The sequence below is a fragment of the Aulonocara sp. 'chitande type north' Nkhata Bay genome, linkage group LG23, assembly GCF_057382095.1.
Source record: "Aulonocara sp. 'chitande type north' Nkhata Bay isolate Kocher_YH1m ecotype deep benthic linkage group LG23, A_spYH_male_GT1.1, whole genome shotgun sequence".
Lineage (NCBI taxonomy): Eukaryota > Metazoa > Chordata > Actinopteri > Cichliformes > Cichlidae > Aulonocara > Aulonocara sp. 'chitande type north' Nkhata Bay.
The window spans coordinates 36749079-36773918 of record NC_141365.1 but is presented as its reverse complement, the minus strand read 5'-3'; the positions used below and the strand labels follow the sequence as shown (position 1 = coordinate 36773918).

The following is a 24840-nucleotide window of genomic DNA, read 5'->3' as shown; positions in this document are numbered from 1 at the left end:
TTATGTAACTGAATTAATGTTGTGTTTAGTCTTGGAGACCTTTACTGGACATTGTTTTATCACCTTGATATTTCATAGAATATTCTTATATTATGAAAATTGCTTGTTAATGTATTTTTTCTTCCCCTGTGATATGTTATCTCAACGGAAAATTGCCTCTCAAATTACTTCTGCTCAGGGTGTCTAGGAATTGGGATTGATGAATACAGTGCATTTTACACACTTATATCAGCAATTGGTGTTGTAGTACTTTTCACACGGAACTACCCACTCAAATGCCAAATAAATCTATTTGGATTTGTGATATTGAATTCAACACTTACCCCTATGGAGACTAATTGACCATTTTCTTCTTGTCAGTTTGTGATTATCAGAGATGCAGACCAGCAATGTGGAAAGAATAATCCTTACTGGCAGTTCTCTGAAGGACTTCCACATCACTGCATGTCAGCTGCCAGTCACATCAGTAGGACCTCCATGTGTAACGTTTAGTGGTGATTTCAAATCCTTTAGGTCTTTCTCAACACACATGAATGTCAAATCAATACATTACCTCCCTATAATTTCTCAGATGAAGGTGATATATTATATATATTTGTTCTTCTATATGTTACAGCAGATGGCTGGCCCTCCCTGGTTATGCCAGAGGTTTCTTCTTGATATAAAGAAGAGCTTTTCCTTACCGCTGTCACCAAGCGCTTGCTCACAGGGAGTCATTTGATTTTGGGGGTTTTCTCTGTATTATTTAGGGTCTTTACCTTACAATATAAAGTGCCTGGGGCAACTGTTGTTGTGATTTAGTACAAATGTGATATGATATGATGTGACATATAAATTGAATTTAAATTAAATTAATCAATTAATCACCTATGTGCTGTTCTAAAAATGTCATAGTGTTACTTCAGGGGACTACAACGTCATGCCTTGCTACAATCCCAACAATCTCAGTACCCATCCACATCACTTGATGTTTCAGCTTCCATGCATCCAGCTTGCAAATGTCATATAGGAGAAGGTATTTCTTTATCCTGCCCACAGTTGTTGTGCATCTGCAAGCCGCTTTGCAGCCAACCTTCACTCTAGTGCCTCCTTCCATGCTGTTTTGACTTAAACGATATTATGACTGTTATCACTGATGCCTGTGGCTGTCCATTCAAGCATGAAAGAGCTCCAAAACACAACCAAAAAAATTTATTATTTCAGTCAGTCCCACAACAGCACAGATGAGGTTAGATATAGAGAAAAGTATATGTTATTAAATTTACGGCAGTGGCGTTACAGAGAGCAGTGGCCGCAAAACATTAAGGGTAAGTCGGTTTTTCAACCTTTATCATGTTGTGTCCTTGGTTATTTTGTTCTCCCAATGTCTCAGAGCTCACAAAGCTTTTGTAGACAAAGATGTCCTGGTCTTTGTGTGTACTGTATCATACTTTTGCTTTTGTTATTCTTGAAAGCTCCAGTAATTACTGCAGAATCAAACTGCCATAACTTGAAACAGCCTCTGAGTTTTTCTCAAAATGAGCTGGATTTTCTTTTACTCTGTGTTCGTATGTTTAGAAGTGGGAAGGAAAGCCTTGTCCATGGTTTTTGTCTTTTCGTTAAAAGGTTGCATTTTCTGGTTGTAGAAAGAGAATCCCTGGAAGAAGGCGCATAGAGCATTGCATTGCATATCATCAACAGCACCTTAACGGACAGCTATGCAGAAATAGCAACATAAAACAAATAGCTTTGCTGCATTTCTGGACTTCAAGAGGCACTTAAAGTGTGCTCAATAGGCCAAACTCCCTTTGGCCCAGCTACAAGCTGTTCTCTGACCGGCTGGATGATTTTAAAAAGTGACGAGGGCAGATTTCCTTGAGTTCAGACCAAAATAGCTTCAGGAAATTAAAATTCCTTTGAGCCTTCGAGGTGGAGTGCGTGCATGTGTGTGTGAACCTACATCCTTTTGCTTATATGTGCAGCACGAGGTGTGCTAAAATAATGCAGAGATAGCAGAGACATTTTGGCCTAATCTGTCCTTCTTTTCGCACTTTAGGGCATTGGCAAGAGACAGACAAGGCCCAAAACTCATGAGCCAGACTTTACATGTATTACAGCATGTGTTGTGAGGGCTGTAACATTTGGTCTCCCAAATATTCACAAAAAAGCACCTCACATTAGCTGGATCTGCATCTGACTTGAAACAACCAGGCTCAACATTGTCAGGACCAAGATGTGCCAAAGCAAAAGTTAACTGCAATGCAATAAGGTTAGAAAGTCTAATCCAGGGGTCTCCAACTCCAGGCCTCGAGGGCCGGTGTCCTGCAGGTTTTAGATGTGTCCTTGATCCAGCACAGCTGATTCAAATGGCTAATTTACCTCCTCAGCTTGTGTTGAAGTTCTCCAGAGGCTGGTAATGAACTAATCATTTGATTCAGGTGTGTTGACCCAGGGTTATATCTAAAACCTGCAGGACACCGGCCCTAGAGGCCTGGAGTAGAAGACCCCTGGTCTAATCCATCCTTAAAGGCCTCCTTTGAGACTGGACATCCTAACTTTATGATTGCAAACAAACCCTTATTCCATATTATGCTTGTAGCTCCCAAATGAGCAGCGTAATCAGATCAGGTACAGCCACATAATGCTTGAAATGCCAGTGAGGGATGGGTGCGCGTGTGGCTCCTAAATCAAATCAATGAGATAATCAATAAGTGGAGGCTGCAAGAAGAGGATTACTTAGAGCTGGAGGACACACTCGGTAGGCCATTCACTCATCTTGATTATAGGTCCCACTTGGTGGTTTGACGCGGGCCAGTTTGCAGTGGGTTGACACCAGATCTGGGTCAATTATGAGTAGACATCCTTTTAATTACTTAGGATGTTTGCACCATAATCTGTCTGTCAGATGTGGGAATGTGAGTAAGGCTTGAAATATTTGAACCGCTTATGGTTTGATTGACTTATCTGCCCACATTTGAACGTATAGCGCATATCACTCCTTCAAAAGCATGCCGAGTTATTACTTGCTTTGCTGCTATTTGGTATAGCCAAACTTTGATGCACCACTCCACACTGCTTCAGCTCCAGTTTAGGTGTCACAACAGCAAATACACGATGGTAAAAGACTGATTAGCCATTTTGAAAATAAGTACATTGACCCAGGCAACAGGCAAAACAAATTTTTACCCTCTAAAGATTTTGCTTTGCTAGTGTAATTAAACTTGAGATGTGTTTTTAGGATGTGTTTGCATGCTGAAAAGTATATTAACAAGCTCAATGATTATAGGGGCTAATTCCTACATGTCCCACAGCTGTGTTTCCATTCATGTAAAACACTTGCACTCTAGTGTATTCAAGCTAATACTAAACTCAATCACTGGTGCAAGCACAACATTAAAGAATGGCCATTATTCTATAACTACTGTGGCTCACAAAGAACGGCTAATAAAAACCAGCCACTGAGACTTATAAGCTAAGTGCTCTGCAGCGGATGGGCTAATAATAATATCTGGGAGTAACACCAAGAAATCCCTGCGGATAATGCCAGATAATCACTGCTACACACCCCTATGGGATAGCAGGAAGGGTTGCAATGGCTGCAGAGTTTGGAAGTGCAAAGCTCCTGGCACCTCTTCAGAGCAACACATGGGAGTTCCATCAAAGCCAGCTTCAAAAGCTAATACCCGAGCTTAAAATCTTTTTTTTTTTGGGGGGGGGGGGGGGCTAAAAACCTAAGCGAGTGCTGACACATTGGATTTGACCATTGGGAGTCACATAAAAACTAAGGCAAAAACACTATAACTCAAATTGAAAGGGTAGGCTGGCACTTAGTTTTTTTGATTGGAATTTTGTTTTTTTAAATCCACAACCTGTCATTTGTGATTTTGCTTAAATCTGAGGCGAACAAAGTGACAAATATGCCAAATGACAGACAGTTTTGTTTCCAGCTGGGATCTTGTGGTCACAAATTAAAGTTGCTACCAATGAGGTAATCACTTATTTTGTAACACAATCACCATACAAAAACAGAACAAAAAAACCCAGCAGATGTGCTTGAATTGGCACCAAAAACAGATAATGTTAGAAGTGGGTGTTGAAGCCTTAATGGGATTTTCAGCTGATGAGTAACCAGCCAAACCAGCCACATTTTAGTTACCTAGGAAATGTAACAGTAAATTTAAAACAGCACATCTTCCAAATACCAACCACATGCAGTATGTTCTCAATACCGAGAGGATTAAATAGCCCCAACTTAAACCAAAGCGAGACCATTGAGACTTCCACCAAAGGCTGAGTGTTATGAGGTGCACAGATGATGTTATCCCTGCTGAAAGTGTTGCATCAACTGCCAGCTCCTCGGGGGGAATATCACACGAACTACGGCAGGCCTGCTGGGCCACAACAGTGTTGGAGTGCTGTGTGCCCAGCGTGTAAAAGAGGCTACAACACTCCGCTGTGTTTCCAACAGCTATCATCCATTGCATTAATGAATGGGTCCCAGTGTTGTTCACTGAGTCACACGGGACTGCGGCACAGGATCACCTAACAGTCTCTAAAGTATTCACACAGATGGAGTGTAATGTTTTGAAGACGTTAGCTAGGATTACACACAGTATAGCGCTCTGCATGAGGTACTGCATTCACACCATCCATTAAATGTAAAATTTGTATTTATACCATAGATAACATTAGCTGAAACAAATTTAAAGGAGTCAAAAGACAATTGTAACTGAGAATACTCATATTTATAAACTGTGTCATTATCTATATGTTATTATACATTTTTTTCATATAAATTGCATCATAATTATGCAAATTAAAACAATTGCTGTAAATGTCCACTTTATATTTTTCAGTACAAAAACTAAAATTTTCAAAATTTCCAATTTAGTGCAAGATGTCAGATTCCATGGTGATTTTTTTATATCAGCAATTGCCAAATTAACAAGTATGCTAATGTTAAATTGATGTAAGGTTAAAGGTGATAGGGGCGATCGTGGCTCAAGAGTTGTGAGTTTGCCTTGTAATTGGAAGGTTGCTGGTTCGAGCCCTGGCTCCGACAGTCTCGGTTGTTGTGTCTTTGGGCAAGACACTTCACCCGTTGCCTACTGGTGGTGGTCAGAGGGCCCGGTGGCGCCAGTGTCCGGCAGCCTCGCCTCTGTCAGTGCGCCCCAGGGTGGCTGTGGCTACAATGTAGCTTGCCATCACGAGTGTGTGTTTTACCAAAGGTTAAAACATCTACACAGCAGAAAAGACAAAATAATACATCATAAAAATAACTTCCACAAAACGTTTTCCTTTTTGTTTGTTGGTTTGTTCAGTACTTCTACCAAGCTTTCCTCTGAGATGCCTATACTGAGCATGTGCATACCATGTTTATAGTAGTAGTTTGTACAGTAGGAATGAGTCCTAAAATCAGGAGATTAATTGGCCCTTTGTACTTCTGGTTACTTCTCTGGAAGTCCAAGATTGTTTGTTTTTGAAAGCCTGAAATAAGGTCAACACAAGCTTTAAGTGTTTTTATGGAGATTTTTTTCGTTTGCTACAACATAAAGCACATAAATAATACCCCACTTATAGATTTTGAAGCTAGTACATTTTCCAGAGAAGGTGTTTGCTAACACGTTGTTAAATGGGACTACAGACGTTGTTGAGGACATTCATTGTCAGCACACCAAACACAGGAGCATAGTGGTTAAAGTCATGCAACTGTGACGTCATTTCTTTATAGGTCAGCTTTAGCTACTTCTTGCTATTAGATTTACTCTTCCAAAATCATAAGGCTTAGAAAGAAATGTGTTACTTACAAATAGAAGTATCATAAGCTTCCCCATAGAGCATGTTTTCTCACCAAAACAAAAAAAACATTTGAAAAAGAAAAAAAAAACATATAATCAAAATCTCAACCTTGCAACTACAACTGCTCTGGTCTACCTTATTCAGGTATCAGTCATCTTCAAATTTTCCTTTTACTACCCAAATAAATCATGAACCTAAATTGTTGCTTTGTTTGATATTGTGTGATATTAGAGCTGTAAGTTCAAAAGCACATGAAAATGTGTGATTGTCTTTCTAGGGATTCTAAAATGTAAAAAATATAGGGTGAATTAAGGGCAGTTTTGGAAAATATTTGAATTTATGGCTTTAAAATAATTAATTTTTACATAACACTGATGATGAATCTGAGGTGGAATGGCTGTTATGTCGTTTTTCAAGGAGAAGTACACCATTTCATCTAAAATAATCCCCAAACCATTTTTGTAACATTCAAGTGATTATTTTGTATCAAACATTTGAGCACTGCCCCACTGTTCAGCACATTAAAAGCCTAATTCCAAAAAACAAAATATAAAATTGATTTTTTTGTTTGTTTTTTGTGTGTCGTGTTTTTTTTCCCCATCATATCGATGTTCCCATCAACGGTGTCTGTTACTTAAACTTGTGTGGTGTATGACATTTAGTGTTAACTTCCTGTACAGTGCTTGACTGCATAACTGGCCTATACCATGACACTGATGCAGGCACACTGTTTTAATTATGTGGGTTGAAAGGTAGAGCTTAGCAAAGAAAAAAAAAGTAGCTTTCATTCTTACTCATGAGTGGAAGGACCCTTAACTCACCCTGATAAGAACAATGATTATTATAACAATTTTTACAGTAATTAAGAAGAAACCCAGAAGCTGGTGCGCCTCAACATGCTAAGTATGTGGAAATCCTGCAGCATGTAAATTATGCAAAACTACAACAGATGATAAATCAACCTTGTCAATAAACCAGCTCCAATAAATAAAAACCTAAAACCAAATACTTTGTTTTTTTTACTCAACCTCAACCACACTTTATTTAACAAAATAGAAGCAGGTCAAATATCGCAAAGCATATAAATGTAACTTTGAAACACAGCGTTTGAAAGTTATGACAAATCATCAGTGGACTGTGGCACAGTAAATACTCCACAGAATAGACACATAGTTACCCCCAATATATCCCCTCCCTGTGATTGGACAGGAAAACCGAGGAAAGGGAAGCTGGTGGAGGTGGTGGCGTGTTTCGGGGGGGGGGGGGCAAGGACGAAAATGGTGATGAGGGTGGTGACTGGTTTGTCACAGATCTGCTGAGATGTTAGTCTCCAAGGTCAAGCTGCGTATGATTATGTGGTTTGGGGTAAAGAGGGGAGGGAAAGTAAGGGCGGCTACACGTACATGCAAATGGTCACGCAGCTGCTCTCTCGCGCGCGCTCTCTCTGATTTGTCTTCACACATGCGGGCTGCATGACCGTGCACGCGCGGTCCTGCACGCACGCACAAAGGGGGCCGACAGACAAAAGAAAAAAAAGCAGGAAAAATGATTCAGCACCATGAACAGCGCTAGCTTGAATTGTAGGCCTACTTGTGGGGGGAAGAAGAGGCAAGGTGAGGGGCAGTATGGGGGATGTAAGCCCGTCTAAACATCGTCTCTGTACACTCTCATCGTGGCCATGGTAAGTTTTGACCGAATTAGCCTGAACTCGTGTCGAAATTAAGCATATTGGAGTGGGTTTTGTAAAAGAAAATCAGTTGGCAAAGTGAAAACCAGTGCTAGGGTTTTACATAACAAACATTAAGTCAAAAGACAAAAATGCTAATTGCACATTCCTCGCTTCTGTTTGAGCTACTGCAGAGTTAAAGAATTGACTTTCTTTTTTTCAAACAAGCCCCAGCTATTTTAATGCTTGTTTGTTGTTGCTTTTGTGTTGTTGTCATTGGGTTTTGTTTCGTTTTTGTTTTTTTGTTTGTTTGTTTGTTTGGGGGGGGGGGGGGGTTTGGGGGGGGGGGGGTCATCCTTCTTCTTTGTTTTAAATTCAGGTAAAGCAATATAGGCTATAAGCAGCATATCCCATGACAATAGCTGAGCTCTGGGAAGAGAAAATAGCAATAAAACAGGTATTCAGTCATGGCATTGTTGTCATGAGCTCACAAAAACCATGCGGCCCCTTCAAGAAGAGTAGCTCAAGTTCAAAAGTGAATAATTTGAAAGCAAAAAAAAGACATCTTGCTTTATGTAGTTACCTCTGCGTTATGTTTGTATGTAGGTACCTTTGTTTGATTTCTTTCTTGCTGTAAAATGCTCCAGCTTGCCTCACTTCTCTCCCAGCCACAAAAAACAAAAACAAAAAACCCCGCCTCTTTCAAGCACGTTTTGTCCTAAATACAGTGACTTCTCCTATTTGGACAAGATTAGATGGCTTTACAAAAGCTCACAATATAATGAAAGTGAATCATAGCCATAAGCTTTTATGTGGAGGAATACATTTTTTTTCCTGACATTAAAAAACAGCGTTCTATCTATGTCAGTCTACCTTCGCTGTTTACATCGAATTGCATTAGCTCAATTGAAAACACTTCTTTGCTTTTGAAAAAATATGACAGTATAAACCCCCCACCCCCATACCCCCAACTTTTTAACTTGTTGCAATGTTTTTTTGTTTATTTATTTGTTTTGTTTTCTTCCTCTCACCCAAAGCAGGCTATATTCATTGACACATAAATAAAAAGAAGAAGAAGAAGAAAAAAATAAGGTTAAAAAAAACACACTGTTATTTTTAGCTACATTAACTTTGCAGCATAAGCATCTGAGTGACGTTAATTGGTCATGCTCATCTGCATGTCGGAATATCTGAACAATTGGCACACCATAAAATAACACAGTTTTACATTCATAAAGGAGATGATGAGTGCGCAGACGTGGGTTTCTTTTTCTTTTTTTTCTCTCTTTTTGTTCAAAATCTGCGCCACTTAAGTATAAATAACCCCAAATATTCATCGACAATCAAAAAAAAATGATAACAAACAGAAAAAAAGAACATGCACTGACAGCTTCACTTCCATCACACTCCTCTTCCTCCTCTTCATCCCTCCTTTTATGTTTTTGTTTCTCCAAACAAGTTCAAAACAACAAATACAAATCCTAACTGCAGGTTCACAAAAAAATAGAGAAATGGCACTTTGTAATAGTCATATATAACTCTTAATATCTATATATAGTCGTCATATTGATATAACATGAGAAGGGGTCGAGTTGGCTCCTTTTTACGCTTGTTTGTGGTGGTTATGGTTTCCCCTCTCCGTCGCGCGCCCGTCTCTCTGGCTGTGTGTGTGTGTAGGTGTGTGTGTGTGTGTGTGTGTGTGTGTAGGTGTGTGTGTGTGTGTGTGTGTTGAAACCATGCGAAATATCTTCATGCAGATTATGATACATCGGGTCCGAGTATTTACATTTACATTCATGCGCTCGTGCACCATTCCCTCGGGGACGGGTCCTCGGTCCTTGAATCCACACACACGCGCTCGCTCTTTGAATTATTATTATTATTATTATTATTATTATTATTATTATTATTAATAATAATAATAATAATATTACTGTTGTTATTCTCTCTCTCTCCCCTCTTTTCTGTCTTGCAGAGATCTGTGGTCCGATTGCGGCAAAAACAAAATAAAAAAATCCGACTACTGGGAGGGAGAGAGAAAAGGGGAGGGATGGGTTGTAGCCTTTTCTTTGGGGGGGCTTGGCATATACATATATTACAGAGTGGGGTGAGGAGGGGCAGGGGGGCTGTGCAAGCAGCAGCAGCAGACTTGGTTCAAATGGATAAAATATAAAGTTCGTATGTGTATCTGTCTCTTTGTGTGTGTGTTTGTAATCCAGGGAAGGGAGGGGGGCATCTTTCCTTTTTACGCATCGTTTGTCGTGGAGAGATGCGTGCTGCAGTCGAAGCCCCGGTGCGCGCCCCCGTCCGCGTGATAAGACCCGCTGTGCCAGTACGAAGAGTCGCACACAGTCTGCAGGGAATTGATCTCGGACGCGGAGGAGTTTCCGTCCCTCCGCTTCGACCTCTTTCGGTTCCGCAAAATAAACACGAGCATCCCCACCACGGTGAACGCGGACGTGACGAACACCAGCAGCAGACCGGGCACGAGCACCGAGATGGAGACCCTGTTGGGCTCCAGGTAGGAGTTCGAGCGCGTCCCCGAGTCCTGCGCGAAAGTGCTGTTTTTGGACAGCGACGTCGGGGAGACGTAGAGCTTGGGGCACAGCAGGTCGTTCCGCACGTAGCGGAAGTCTCGCTTCCAGAACTCCTCCGGCGACTCGCACTTGAGGTCGCTCACGATCACGTCGGCCCCCAGCTTCTCCGTCCACTGCTTGAAGGGCACGATTTTGCACGAGCAATCCCACGGGTTCCCGTGCAAATCGATCTGGATGATCGAGTTGAGCTGGTCCAGCACGCCTGCCACGGGGAGATAGGGGAAGTAGTTGTTGTGCAGGCTGATCTTAGATAAAGAAATCCCAAGGAAAGCATCCGCGGGTAACGATTTGAGCAAGTTGTTGTTGAGGAAGAGAACCCTCAGGTTCGGCATGGGGCTAAACGCGCCCGCAACTACGAGCTGGATGTCGTTGTATTCCAAACTGAGATATTCCAAATTCACGAGGCCCACGAACATCTCCGTCACCAGCGCGTCCAGGTAGTTCTTATCCAAGTACAGCCACCTGAGCTCGCTCTGGTTTTGAAACGTGCCGTTGTCGATCACCTTGATGTTGTTCGCGCCCAGGTCGAGCAAGTTGAGGCTCGCGTAGCCGAGCAGCTGGTTTTTCTTCACCGCGTGGATGTTGTTTTCTCTCATGTTGAGCTCGTGAGCGGCCAGGGGTTTGGGTTTGAGGTTGGACAGGTTCTCGATCTTCTTGCCCTCGCAGTTGACCCCCAGCCCCTGCCTGGAGCCCACCAGCTTGCACTTGCACGGCTCGGGGCACGTCACGTTGCGCAGCTGCTGTTGCTCCCTGTCCACACCTGCCGCCATTGGAGTGGGTTTCGTTTTCAGCTGCCAGTTCTCACGAGATTTAGAGTGGTTCTTGTTGGACCCGTGGCCTCCTGGCGTCGGGGGCCTGCTGGCATTTCCGCTGGGCTTGTAAGGCGTCGGGTGCGTGTCGCGGGCCATGGAGGTCTCCTCTTGGGTGGGAGGGGCCACCAGGCTGCTGTCCACGCCGGCGCTCTGCGAGGGGCACAGATCCACCTCTGACGTCTCGTTCAGGTCGCTGCCCTGCAGCCTGGTGGGAGCCTCGCATATCACCCTCCCAATGAGCGCGTTCCGCGGTATGTTCTCCAGCCACTCCTTGAGCGAAACCAGGTCGCAGTTACAGTCCCACGGGTTGTCCTCCAACAAAACCTCCGCAATGCCCGGGATCTGCTCCAGGATCCCTTCATAAGGCAACGTTTTGATTCGGTTTCCGCGCAGGTCGAGATGCGTAATGGGCACATGTTGAAACACGTTCACGGGCAACGCGCTGATGAGGTTGTCGTTAAGTATCAACACTTCAAGTTTATTTAGGTCCCTGAAAACGGCGGGGTCAATATCCCTCAGTAGATTAAAATCAGCTTGGAGATATTCCAAGTCGTCCAAGCCCAGAAACGTGCTCTTCCTGAACGATCTGATCTTATTGTTATTGATGTGCAGCCGCTTAACCAGCTGAAGTCCCAGGAAGGCGCCGGGCACGATGTCGTGCAAGCCGTTGTTTTCCAAATGCAGACTCACGGCGTTGTAAAAGTTAGCGAACTCGTTGGGAAAGAGCCTAGAGAGAGAATTCCCGTGTAGCAGCAAGTGATAAAACTGCGAGCTGGGGCCGGTGAGCTGCTGCAGAGTGGTGAAGCTCCTCTTTTCGCAGTCTATGTGTAGGTCTCCCTCCACCTCGTTGCAGGAGCATATCTGCTCCTTGCAAACGTCCCTTGTAACGTTTCCACTGGCGAGACAAAGAGCGGCTTTCAGCAGGACGATCCAAAGCAGCATTTTTTCAACGTGGACGACTCATTCCCGGATTCAAGACGCGGCGCGAGCTGGGGGTCTGGTCTGCATCAGCGGGAAGGAGGGAAGCAAAAAAAAAAGGGGGGGGGGGGGAGAAAAGAGGGAGAGAGAGAAATACAGATATTTACGGAAGGGGGGAGAGAGATAAGGCAGTCTTTTTATCACACATCCACGCTGCGTCTAACCTGCTCTCGTGTCCACTCTTCCAGTTTTGTTTCCTCTCTGTTCCCCCCACGAATCCAAAAACACAAACATAAACGTCTCTTTCAAGTCGACCGAGTCCTCACAGCCTCGCAGGGTTCGGGGATATAATCGGAAGAAAAGCGGAAAGAAAAGAGCGTCAGCGGAGTCCGGCTCATCTTTTCGTTTTTTTCTTTGCTTTTTCAGGTCGTTTAACACTGACCTTGGCAGTGATGGAGAGAGGGGGGAAGGTGGTGGTGGTGGGGGGGTAAAAACGAACAAATCCGTGGCTTTTTCCTCCCACCGGTTGTGTTACTGAGCGCTGCGGCGGCGGTGGCGGCTTCGTCGGGAGCTGTCCGCTCTCCCCCCGGTGCTGAATTCACTCCCAGCGCTGGGGCTTCACAGGCGGTCCCACCACTGCAAAACACCGGCATCCCCCCCTCACATCCCTCGGCGTCTCGCCTGGCTCGTTTGCGCCGATTTTTTTTCCTTCTTCTTCTTCTCCTCAACACCAGTACCAACTACAACCTCTCTCTCTCTCACTCCCTCTCCTTTTCTCCCCCCTCTTCTTCTTCTTCTTTTTTGTGGCAAATTCAGGAATCACAAAAAGAGGAACGCGGAGACTGCGTTCATCCTAGCGCGGTGCTCTAAGAAAGATCTGACACCCTCTACTGAGCTGTAATGGAAAAAAAAATCCGTCGACTGACTGAGGGAATGCTGAGGAGAGAGAGAAAGGAGGGGGGTCGCTTTTCGAACCCCCTTGGAAGAAGAAGAAAACTCACTTTTGTTTCTTTCTTTTGCTTTTAGGGCTTTCGGTGTTTTCGAATTTTCCATCCAGCGGCACAAAAATCAAACACGCACAATAAGATGCTTCTTCCACGAGAATTCTCACAGCTCGCAGCTACACGGTGAAAGTGTCCAACCCGGCATCGTCAGAAAAATACACGGGTGAGATCTTCACAGTAAGGATCGTGATAGCTCAGCCTTCTTTCTCAGAAAGAAGAAGGAGGCATTAGTTTGTCCCTGCAGAGCCTCCACTGTCACAGTCCGGACTTTCGACCCGTTGCTTCTGAGAAACACTGTTGAATGCAGTAAAAACAATTATCCGGTACAGGCATGGCTCAGCCCGCGCAGGGAGGGAAAAGAAAGCAAAAAAAAAAAAAAAACATCAGCAGAGAAACAGTTGACTATACAACAAACGATGCGTCAGTGTGGAACCCTATATGCGCATGTGTGCGTGACGTTCTGTATCACCCCCCCCCCCCCCACACACACACACACACACACACACACACAGAAATTCCTTTACAAAAAAAGTAGAAAGGAATAGCAACAAAAACACAAAGCCAGGAGTGTTTTCAGCATTTTCTCATCTACCATCGAGTTATATTACACTCCACTGTTTAAGATTATTACATCAGCTGTAGGAGGGCTTGGGGGGAGGGGGCGATGTTGGGGAGGGGTGTGGGGAGCACAGGACAGTTGAGGTAGTTATCCCTCCACTCCACCACCACACACACACACACCCTCCACCCCATCCCCCTCCCCCTCCTCCATCTGCAGTGCTCAGTTGGAATTGAGAGCGTGACAGAAAATGGGCATGCTAAGTTACACCTCCTCTGTGTGTGTGTCTTTCTCTCTCTGTCTCGCATTCTGACACCATTTTTTTTTGTGCAGAGAGGAAACAATGCAGACGCACACACACGTGCAATGAGACACCAGCCCAGGAGTCAGGAGACTCCAGCAAGCCTCACAAATAATCAGCACATCATTAGGGCCACCTACATGTGGCTGGAAAGTGTTCCCATTATGGCCAGTTGACTGCTTATGGTTCCTCCCTGCCCACCTGTCTATCTGTCTGCCTGTGTTTTGCGTTGTTTCTTTTTTTTGTTTTTCCTGGCGTTACTTGGTCTGCATACGTGTTGGTTTGCCCATCTCCTTCATTTCCTGTCTTTTTGTTTCTTCCTGTCTGTCTGAACTTGCTGGTATGTCTCTCTCTCTCAGATCTCTTTATCGGTGGCTTGAGGAGAGAATTTGCTTTACTCAATACCCACTGTTACAAAGTGCTGCCACATATGTGACTTCCTTCAGTATTTGGACTCGTGATATTTGAAGTGATTCAAACTGCTGACCCAGAAGTTCATTTTTGTCCTCTGTGGGGAACATGACTCTGAGACTTGTAGGTCAAGCACCTTTTATGCAGTTTGGTTGATTTCTTCAATCCTGTCAAGAGGACAGTGTGGCATTACCAGAGCTTTCTGGTAATGCCACACTTGTGGCGGTGTAGCTAACACAGCATATTAGCTTTCTTTTCAAAATGGCAGACATTGCAGTTTCCACATTTTTTAACAGATGCTACGTTTCTGATGCTAAACCCAAATTCTTTCTTCCGCATCAGAGTCTTAAAATAATTGCAAGTTTCCAAAATCTTACTAAAACAAATTTAACCCTCTCAAAGCGAGACTTTTATTTAGTGTCCCTTGCAGTGGACAACAGGATTCACTACCTCTCATTCTCAACCTGTGCCCATGATTCAGGAAAGGAAGGGTTGAATGAGGCACAAATTACTTTATTCAGAATTGTGGAAGGGTAATCAGACTTTGAGCTTTCAGAGATGAGGTGGAGGAGGACCAGACATAAGAGCAGGTAGGTGGCAGCTTGGAGGAGGTGCCCACTGTATAAGCTGTGCCTCTGAAGTTGTGGCATTGGGTTTCCCTGACACAAACTGCTATGAAATCTCATACCTTCAGAGTTGCAGCTTATACCTTACTTCTAATCCATAATGGACTTCAGAGATCATCATTTTGCTCCTTCCTACAAGCTCTTCAAGTGTTGGTATGTCCTATTCTGAGGTTTGATACCAGAAATCCAGATGAAAACATTACATCACATCCTATCATTCAGTGATCAAGCAAGACCCCATGTCCACTGCAAAAACAGAGGATAAAAAGTGAAAAAAAAAAACAATTTTGAAAAAAAAAATACTGTAGCATGTTTCTTTCAACCATATTAATAAAGAAAATTCAAAATATGAAACTTTTTTTTCTTCTGGATCTCAGGAGGATAATTCTCCTGTATCTCTTCCTCTCCCCAGCTACATTAACCCCTCTAGCAGCAACCACAACCTCAAATATGATCAGGCAATATTTACTGAAGGAGAACGACACACGGAACGAACAAGATCCAGGCAGCTTGGGGAAGTCTTTGGTGAGGATGGGTGTCCTAGTACTGACAAGAGGAGGTGAGACACCAAGAAGGGGAAAGGGAAATGACAGCTCAAGAAATTCAGATAAATTATCTCCAGTTTTTTGAAAAAAAAAGTGCACTTTTTGCTCCAACATATCATTGCTGCAGTGCAGAATCAGATATTTGAGACAGCTCATGTCCATCAGTGAAGTTCCTCACTAAAGCAGCACACCCTTTTACGTAAGTTTGCTAAAGATTTGAGTCTTTCCTGTGCTGTGGAGTAAGCAGAGCTTTGCGTTTCTATCCGTCCTCGCCTTCATCCCAGACTCTCCTTCACTCTTAGGGCACGTCTGTTGTGTTTAATGAATGTTTTGTTTGCCATCTTTCGAATAGGCGCAGAGTCCTGCTGTGGGGCCGATCAAACCATGCGAGCGATGTGTTCAATCCAAACTAAGTAACTGATTGTCAGCTCGGGTCCCTGGCATGCAAAAAGCAAACAGGCTGAGGGCGGACGGTCAGGCGGCCAAGGCAAGGACACATCACTCATTCACACTAATTAATTGGATATATGTGTGTGTGTGTGTGTGTGTGTGTGTGTGTGGAGGGGGTGTGCATGTGGGTGGTGTGGGGGTGTTAATGTGTAGGAGGGTGTTGGAGAGAAAATTCCTACTGATTTGTTTTGGTGCACATGAAGTGCGCTTCCTGAAAGCGTAAAAAAAAAGAAAAGAAAAAAGATCACCTCCTGCGTGCATGCATCATATGTAGTGAATGCCTCCTCTTATTTACAGCAGGTGGGTGGACTAGTACAAACATAGCTTAGTTACGCTCGAGCGTCTCGTTTCCACTAAAGAAAACAAAGAGATAAACAATTCTGACTTTACTTTAGCTTGACTCAGTCCTTGTAGGGCAGACATTTAGACTCTGATATAATCCCCCAAACAGGATAAATCATATTTGTATCAGGAAAAAAAAAGCCCTCATCTTGAAGTCAAAACTAATTGGATTATGAATATGAATGTATCCCAAGGAATAATTGCATGGGGGTTTCAGCATTATGATGTGATGCAGATACTGTCGGGTTGCATTAGTGTGATGCGGGAACAGATGAGCTCATACGTCACTTGCATACACAGTCGCCGGGGCTGCAGTGCAAGTCGGGCTCAGCATCGCATGCAAGAAAGGTGAGGACGTGCTTGTGTTTATTTACTATGACTAGGGTCAACCGTGGGGATAGGCCACATTAAAACCTAATGGGCTAATCCCAGTTGTTTTGCCATAAACAGCCATGAACCACCATGGCTCCCTTGGCTCCTGTGCATTTGCTCTGGTCCATCCCATGGCTGCTCGATTTTAAATTGTTATGTCTCTTGCACCATTCCACAGCTGTTTAGGGATTGTTGCTGTGCACTGATCTGTTTGGAGAGGCCACTGTCATCAGGGAGCACCAGTGCAATGTTCCATTCAAAACACTTTTTTATTAATTTGTATCATACTTTTAAAATTGCAGAGTTGCAGAGTTAAAGATACCTAGAGTTTCACTGGTAGTGACGAGGAGGGATTGGATTTGTACTTTTAGCTGTGCCTTTAGGTGAATATTCCCTTTGTCTGCTCCTGGTGCTGGGTGTTTTGGTACTGCTGACTCTACTACGGTGGCCCTGAAGAATCAAACACACTGCAACTTAAGAAAACACGAGAAAAGAGAAAAATGCTGCAAAAACAAAAACAAAAAAAATTAAGTGTTTTTGAGGAGACAGGAATGTGATAGAAGTGACAAGAGAACGATAAACAATTAATAGCAAACTTGTATCTACAGTATTATATGACTCATGCAATTAAAACACACATTACCTGGCATATTTTTCTCCCGATGAACAACAATGAATCCTGCACTTTTTACGAATGTCCCAGTCCCATGTTTTGTTTTTTGGGAACAGCTTTTCCCAAAAACAATTGCTCCCAATTTCTTTTTATCTACTTCCTTTATGTTTTATACAAGTTTCTTTGTATTTATTTCTATTTCCACTTTGCTTTATTCAATTCCCTTTATGTTTGAGTTTTGTGCGCTTATTTTTTCTGTTTCCTGGTGTTTTCTTAAGGTGCTATGAATTGGAACTGTCAGGACCACCATACTTTACAGACAACACACACTATGTGAGATTAGAACTTCAGAATTGGATGACCTGTTCCCCTGTCATATTTGATACCATTTACCTGCAAATCATTATTCCTGCTTAAGGGCAAGTTTTGTCTCATCCTCGAAAGTCAAACTTCCACCATATCATGCTTTGAAACAGTCCTGAAACCTGTCAGTATGCTGGCCTATTCTCAAAAGGCACCAAGGCAGACATCACTGGAACCGCAGTGATGAAATGGAGGTAAATGTCATTTAACAGCTGTTAGTAAATATGAGTAAAATGTGCAAAGAACTCTGCCAAGTGGCCTTTAGTGGCTCCAGAGGGATTTGCATGAAGTCTGATATACGGCTGTAAGTGAGGTCACCCTCTCCCGACATCCTTGCATGCTTGAGGTTAGCATCTTGGGCATCACATTAGCAGCTGCTAGCAAAACACATCCAAACTTGAGTGTGTGCATGTGTGTCAAGAGGAATTTTATAGTTTAATAGGTCAGATTTACTTTAACTACTCTCCATTCTTTTGACAAGGTCTGGTTTTCCTGATGAGTGTTCTGAGATACCTTTCATACTATTATTGACATACAGGGATAACTGTTATAGAATTTGCCTTCTAGATAATTATAGAGCTTCATGAAATCCCATAGTTCAGAAAGCGTATTAGCTATTGCTTTTCAAATGCTTCATGTAATTGTTGTATACATGGCGCAATTCCCACAGAGAAAAACCAACAGTGAAGCCAATCAATAGCTTTCAGTCAGGCAGTGATGCTGTGCTACAAGATTGCTTGCAATTTCCCACTCCCATTCTGAAACTCATATCTGATGAGTATTTCTAACTGGCCATAATTGGCAATCACCTACGATTTGTCGTGCAACGTGCAGTGTCATACTTTGAAGTGTTTTATGGTTCCCTGAGTAAATGTATTTATCAAAAAGACGTCTTTTTAAATAAACTTTGATGCATTTTTCATACCTGCTTAACAGAGACCTTTCTGAGTTTAATCCTTCCCCAAGAGATACTGCGTATTTAAAGAATCCAGGGATTTTATCAGGCTGAGACAGTATTTTATTTATTTTTTTGGAAAGTCCACCTGACCTTCCCTCGGGCTTGTATTTCAAAACTTTTTTTTTTTTAAATCTCAGCTGATGAAGACATTTGTGGGGTGTATGAGCTGGCCTGGTGCAAAATCAACAAAACCTTGCTGTTTTATCTAAACTTCTCCCTTTAGCGGTTTCCAGCAAATCATCTTGTCAAACAGCAATTACGATCTTTGCTTTTAGCGTCCAAATCGGAAGCTGAGAATTTTCTTTTTAATTTTTTATCACTTTATTCTCTAGACTAAACATGTGCCGCATCAGCACTGCCCCCAATGTCCTCCAGATGTGCATCACCAGGACATGCACTTTCTCCCGAGGCTTCAGAGGCAGGAGGCTTTGAGAGACTGAAATACTCTTCAGGTAATTACAGAAAGGTCAGCAACCATGTTAAGCTTGTTTTCACATCAGCATGTCGAGCTCAGTGTGTGTGGACAGCATTCAAAATAAGCCATGGCTGTTTAGGGTTTGTGGTGATTCATGCGTAGGGAGTAAATATCTTTTCTAATACAAAATTAAGTGCCATCTAATATTATACCAAACCTTAGATTAAAATTTTTTTTCTTAATGCAGTGCCCTTCTCATAGAGTGTAACCCATATTTTTGTTTTTACACTTTATAGACATGCTCTAAACATATCTATCTTACTAACTATATAACAAGTGAAGGTACCACTTTACAATAAGGCTCCCCTTATAGATGCTAATAAATAGTTTATAGCTATATTATTAATTAATTTGTAAATGCTTTATAAACCATTATTAATGGTTTATTATGCATTAGTTAAGGGTGAGAAAGAGGAAAAAAACTGACCGGTTTCTTGCCAAATAGTGAGCCAAATGTGTTCACCTATATATTTCATCTAGAGTTGCTATATTAAACATTTCAGACTAAGTTACTATCCTGTAAGCACAATCAGCATTTGTAAACATATTTTTTATCATATAAAATTGTACTTCAGAAATGCATTATAAATATCCACAACTATCAATCGGAGCTTTGTTGTAAAGTGTAAAGCATAAAACCATTTATTAATGAATAATAAATATTTATAAATGCCAAATGGGAGCCTTATTGTAAAGTGTAAAGCATAAAACCATTTATTAATGAATAATAAATATTTATAAATGCCAAATGGGAGCCTTATTGTAAAGTGTAAAGCATGACACCATTTATTTATGAGTAATAAACATTTATAAATGCCAAATGGGAGCCTTATTGTAAAGTGCAAAGCATAACACCATTTATTAATGACTACTAAACATTTATAAATGACAAAAGATAGCTTTGTCGTAAAGTTTAAAACATGTCAACATTTATTAAGGACTAATAAACATTTATAAATGCCAAATGGGAGCCTTATTGTAAAGTGTAAAGCATAACACCATTTATTAATCACTAATAAACATTTATAAATGACAAAAGATAGCTTTGTCGTAAAGTTTAAAACATGTCAACATTTATTAATCACTAATAAACATTTATAATTGCCAAAAGTGAGTCTTAAATGTATAATGTCACCATTTATAACACTTAGACCTAAATTACAATCAGTGCTTGAAATAACATTTAACTACTGTCAAAAATGGCAATGTATTGTAAGAGTAACACATGTAACATTAAATGTGTTTTTTAAAACACCAAACAGTCACCCACTCCAAAAAAAGTTCATGCCAGACTGGTTCAAACTGGAAATATTTTTTGAAATGTCCTTAAATAAGCGTCCCAGTGGTCCATCAGGGTGTCGCGCTCCAGTTCCTCCTTAAGAAAAGTCAGTTTCTCTCGCTCCTTGTTAAGAAGGGCAGTTGCAGTAGGGGCAGGATTAGAAGAAGAATCTAAAGAACAAACAATTATTAAATTACAATACTAAAATAATTTATAATCTAAACTTGGGAAACTCAAATAAAATATTGATTAAAAACGGTTACAACTTGAATTTATAAAAAGCCACTTTGTAAAAATTATGTTATATACACATGTGGTGGTTCAGACATTTCTAAAACAAGGCAAATAATTCTTATGTGTACTGCCTTACCAGGGTGTTTAATATAAATTTAATGATGCACATAAACAAAACTAAAAATATACAACTAAGTGATATCAATCGTTTGGAATAACCAATAGTAATAGAGCTATTCACATGTTATGTGATGTTAGTTAGCCACTGTAGCTAGCAGCCAAATGGCTCGGTAGCTAGCTAGCTAGCATTATACTCACCTTCATGTCTAACTGCTGACGTCGTTGGCTTAGTGCAATCTAGATCATCCAGTCTCTGCTTTTTGTATCTCTTCGAACGTGTGCTAACTGTGTAAGTCGCAGACGCACACAAATTTTTATCTTCTGCTCCATCCATGGCGCAGCAACTTGAACGAGCGCCTTCAGTGTGTCTGTTCGTGCCCCTTTGGCTTGACCTTCCAGAGCGCTCCACTGCCTGTCGCGCTCTGAGAGGAGGGGCTTTCCTTAATAAAGTTAACTGTGATTGGATGGTTGTATAAGCTCCTCTGCGTTTAAATTAAATTTGTTTTCCCTCCCTTTGGCAGCAGAACATATTTTTTTAGCATGAATCCAGCGGGTTAGATCTACATAACAAAGTCGGAGATACATTATAACAGGTGAGACAATCCTCTTTTTTGCGTGGGACTATTTTTGATTATAGGGCTTGTTTTATATAGCATGTGAAGTTCTTTAACTCTGAACCGATTTGCACTAGACTCCCATAGAGTATTTTACGGTGTTTCGAGGTGATAATAAAATAAATTACTCATTTTTTTCCACCAGAATGTCTTTGGGAATGAGATTGCGCGCCAGAATAGAAGGAAAACAAACTAAATATAAGGCACTAAGGCTCATTAAATGGCTGCAGAAGAAACACCTGCTAAAAAAGAAGCTTAGATGTCCTGTTTGTCACCATAAGATGAAAATGATTTCCGTGGTGAAGAAAGACCAATATATGTGGTATGTATAATGCATGATAATGTAGTGCATGTAGTAAATATAACAAAATATTTCGGTTATCAATGCAAGAGGGAGCATTAACCTCTTTTCATTATTATTTTCTTCATACTTAATTTTGTGATTATCTTTTCAATTAATGCTCTTGTTTAAGGGTCCATTTCTTTACTTAACTCATTGATATGTTCTCAGGTGCTGCAAAAGAGCAAGTCATAGGAAAGTTTCCAGAACAATTAGAACTGGCTCCCTCTTTGAGAAATCAAAAACATCTCTTTTCAGTTGGATGAAGTTCATTTACAGGTATATGTAGATGTAGACATTAATAGCAATGCACCTTTCATAATTGAACACCAATACGAGACTTGTGAAATAAAATTAGGGCCTCAGTAAGTAATAATTGCCTCAATTTCTATCACAGATTTTCACAAGGGCTCAGGCTCAGACAAATAGATTTGATCGATGATGAAGTGGCTGGCAGCTCCAGAACACTAAGTAGCATGGCAAGACACATTCGACATGTTTGTATACGTGCAATTAAAAGACACAGAATAAACAATGGACACCGTCTTGGTGGTGACAGAGAATTTGTGGTTATAGATGAAAGCTGTCTCCATCATCAGCGAAAGGTTGGTAAACTCTCAGACAGGTTTGTTAGAATCAATGCAGATCTGACTGTGTCCTCTAAACATGGAAACCTTTACCATAAGTAAAAAAAAATAGTAGAAGCAACCATCTTTTTGAATGTTTCTTTGTAGATATTTAATTTCATTCTTTTTCATTTTAATTCTGTTTAATTTTATTCTTTTTGTTTTCAGTATGCACGTGGACGCTTTGGAAATGCATGGAAAAGGAAGAAATGGGTATTTGGAATGATGGGAATTAAAGACAAAAGGCGAAGGCTCGTGTTAAAACTTGTTGAAAAACGATCAAGGCGCCACCTTGTTCCTCTGATCAGACAGCATGTTAAGTTGGGTAGTGCCATTATCAGTGATGAGTGGAGAGCCTACAAGAATGTTTTGACAAACATAGGGTACAGACATTACACTGTAAATCACAGCAGGTGGTTTGTAGATCCTCAATCTGGCAGTCATACACAGCATATCGAAAGGGCTTGGATGACCATCGAAGGACATGTCCGTAGACTAAGAGGAAATCGCACTGAGAAGTTGCTGGAGGAACACCTGATGGTTCTTGAGTGGTCATCTTGGCTTGGTTCGCGACACCCTGATGGACCACTGGGACGCTTATTTAAGGACACACAAAAAATATTTCCAGTTTGAACCAGTCTGGCATGAACTTTTTTTGGAGTGGGTGACTGTTTGGTGTTTTAAAAAACACATTTAATGTTACATGTGTTACTCTTACAATACATTGCCATTTTTGACAGTAGTTAAATGTTATTTCAAGCACTGATTGTAATTTAGGTCTAAGTGTTATAAATGGTGACATTATACATTTAAGACTCACTTTTGGCAATTATAAATGTTTATTAGTGATTAATAAATGTTGACATGTTTTAAACTTTACGACAAAGCTATCTTTTGTCATTTATAAATGTTTATTAGTGATTAATAAATGGTGTTATGCTTTACACTTTACAATAAGGCTCCCATTTGGCATTTATAAATGTTTATTAGTCCTTAATAAATGTTGACATGTTTTAAACTTTACGACAAAGCTATCTTTTGTCATTTATAAATGTTTAGTAGTCATTAATAAATGGTGTTATGCTTTACACTTTACAATAAGGCTCCCATTTGGCATTTATAAATGTTTATTAGTCCTTAATAAATGTTGACATGTTTTAAACTTTACAACAAAACTCTCTTTTGTCATTTATGTTTAGTAGTCATTAATAAATGGTGTTATGCTTTACACTTTACAATAAGGCTCCCATTTGGCATTTATAAATGTTTATTAGTCATAAATAAATGGTGTCATGCTTTACACTTTACAATAAGGCTCCCATTTGGCATTTATAAATATTTATTATTCATTAATAAATGGTTTTATGCTTTACACTTTACAACAAAGCTCTGATTGATAGTTGTGGATATTTATAATGCATTTCTGAAGTACAATTTTATATGATAAAAAATATGTTTACAAATGCTGATTGTGCTTACAGGATAGTAACTTAGTCTGAAATGTTTAATATAGCAACTCTAGATGAAATATATAGGTGAACACATTTGGCTCACTATTTGGCAAGAAACCGGTCAGTTTTTTTCCTCTTTCTCACCCTTAACTAATGCATAATAAACCATTAATAATGGTTTATAAAGCATTTACAGATTAATTAATAATATAGCTATAAACTATTTATTAGCATCTATAAGGGGAGCCTTATTGTAAAGTGGTACCCAAGTGAAACATATATACTTGTTAGGTTTAGGTTAATTTAAGGGTTTAGCACTTAGTTGTATTGTTTTAAATGTAGGGGTAAGAATCCTGGGAGTACATTCATCTGATTGCAGTTAGAAAGTTTAACAAAGCGATTGTGTTTATATGTTGCCCCTCCCCCCTTCACAGGGGGTGGAGCAGGCTAACTGCTAACAGAAAAACTTTTTGCTAAAACCTGAGAATGATTCATTAAAATGAAGTCAAACATAATACTGCACCTTACTGTCACTGGCACAAGTCAAAAGCAAAGATCACGTTGAGATGGGTAATGAACAGGTAGACAGGCATGGAGAACAAAAAAGACCAATGACATCTGTTCCACAGCATTTAATGAACAACTTCAAAGATAATTTACATCGATGAAGGCTGCATACACTCAAATCAAGTAAGTTTTCCTTTCTTTTTTCTGAGGCTCCAGGGCAGATAGGTTTCCAAAAAAGAGGCCGTGAGAGAGTGGATCCAGCAGGTTCACAAGTAAGGACTTCAGCAAGCACATCAGCAGGACTTTCTACTGAAGAAGAGTAGAAGACAAGCAGGTAAGTATAGGTAAAGTTTGCAAAATGGTTTGGAGCTTAGCTACCATGCAGAGTAGGATAACAACCCGGTGACAAGTGGAGAGGAGAGTTGGATTTAAGTGCTGCCAATGACTGGCGATAGAAAATGGGTGCACCTGCCAAGTCCTACAGAATCTAAATCAAGTAATTTGTCACTGTCCTCACAAAGATAGCCAAAACATACATGCATGTTTGCATATTTGTGCCCCTCCCCCTACACACAGAGTGGAGCAGCCAGCAGTCAAAACATTTTGCCAAAATAAGCTGGCACTGTACTTACTCAAGTCCCCATAATATACTTCCCAAATTTAAAGTAGTTCAGCTAAACAGTTATCATAATAGAAATTGAACAGATGGACACACAGAGATTTCTCACAAGTAAGATTTTAAAAAAGGACAATTGGAGGCCAAATTACTACACAAGGCAAGCGAGGTCTAAGTTAAGCCATAAACAACATAGCTATGATAATCAGGTCTAAAATATTAGTTTTACTGAATATAAGCTAGTATTATTCTTTACTAAAGAC

At 40.9% G+C, this 24840-nt stretch overlaps 2 protein-coding genes across 2 annotated transcripts; one reads left to right on the top strand and one right to left on the bottom strand.

Annotated features, from left to right (window-relative positions):
• Positions 1 to 7621: 7621 nt before the first annotated feature.
• Positions 7622 to 13225, bottom strand: slitrk1 (SLIT and NTRK like family member 1). The gene is made up of 2 exons (XM_086281865.1): positions 11996 to 13225; positions 7622 to 11855 (listed from the first exon to the last, which is right to left on the bottom strand). The coding sequence occupies exon 2, from the start codon at positions 11793 to 11795 to the stop codon at positions 9690 to 9692; it is 2106 nt and encodes a 701-aa protein (XP_086137991.1). The 5' UTR covers positions 11796 to 11855; positions 11996 to 13225; the 3' UTR covers positions 7622 to 9689.
• Positions 12263 to 23293, top strand: LOC147302352 (uncharacterized). Its single transcript, XM_086281866.1, has 9 exons — positions 12263 to 12938; positions 15085 to 15231; positions 15570 to 15704; positions 18648 to 18767; positions 20945 to 21016; positions 21183 to 21359; positions 21549 to 21656; positions 21775 to 21982; positions 22172 to 23293. The coding sequence occupies exons 6-9, from the start codon at positions 21184 to 21186 to the stop codon at positions 22634 to 22636; spliced, it is 957 nt and encodes a 318-aa protein (XP_086137992.1). The 5' UTR covers positions 12263 to 12938; positions 15085 to 15231; positions 15570 to 15704; positions 18648 to 18767; positions 20945 to 21016; position 21183; the 3' UTR covers positions 22637 to 23293.
• Positions 23294 to 24840: the final 1547 nt, after the last annotated feature.

Coding starts and splice junctions, on each gene's coding strand:
- slitrk1 (XM_086281865.1), bottom strand. CDS start 11,795: ATGCTGCTTTGGATCGTCCTGCTGAAAGCCGCTCTTTGTCTCGCCAGT.
- LOC147302352 (XM_086281866.1), top strand. CDS start 21,184: ATGTCTTTGGGAATGAGATTGCGCGCCAGAATAGAAGGAAAACAAACT. Junction 21,360..21,548: donor AAGAAAGACCAATATATGTG/GTATGTATAATG, acceptor ATATGTTCTCAG/GTGCTGCAAAAGAGCAAGTC. Junction 21,983..22,171: donor GTCTCCATCATCAGCGAAAG/GTTGGTAAACTC, acceptor TTTTGTTTTCAG/TATGCACGTGGACGCTTTGG.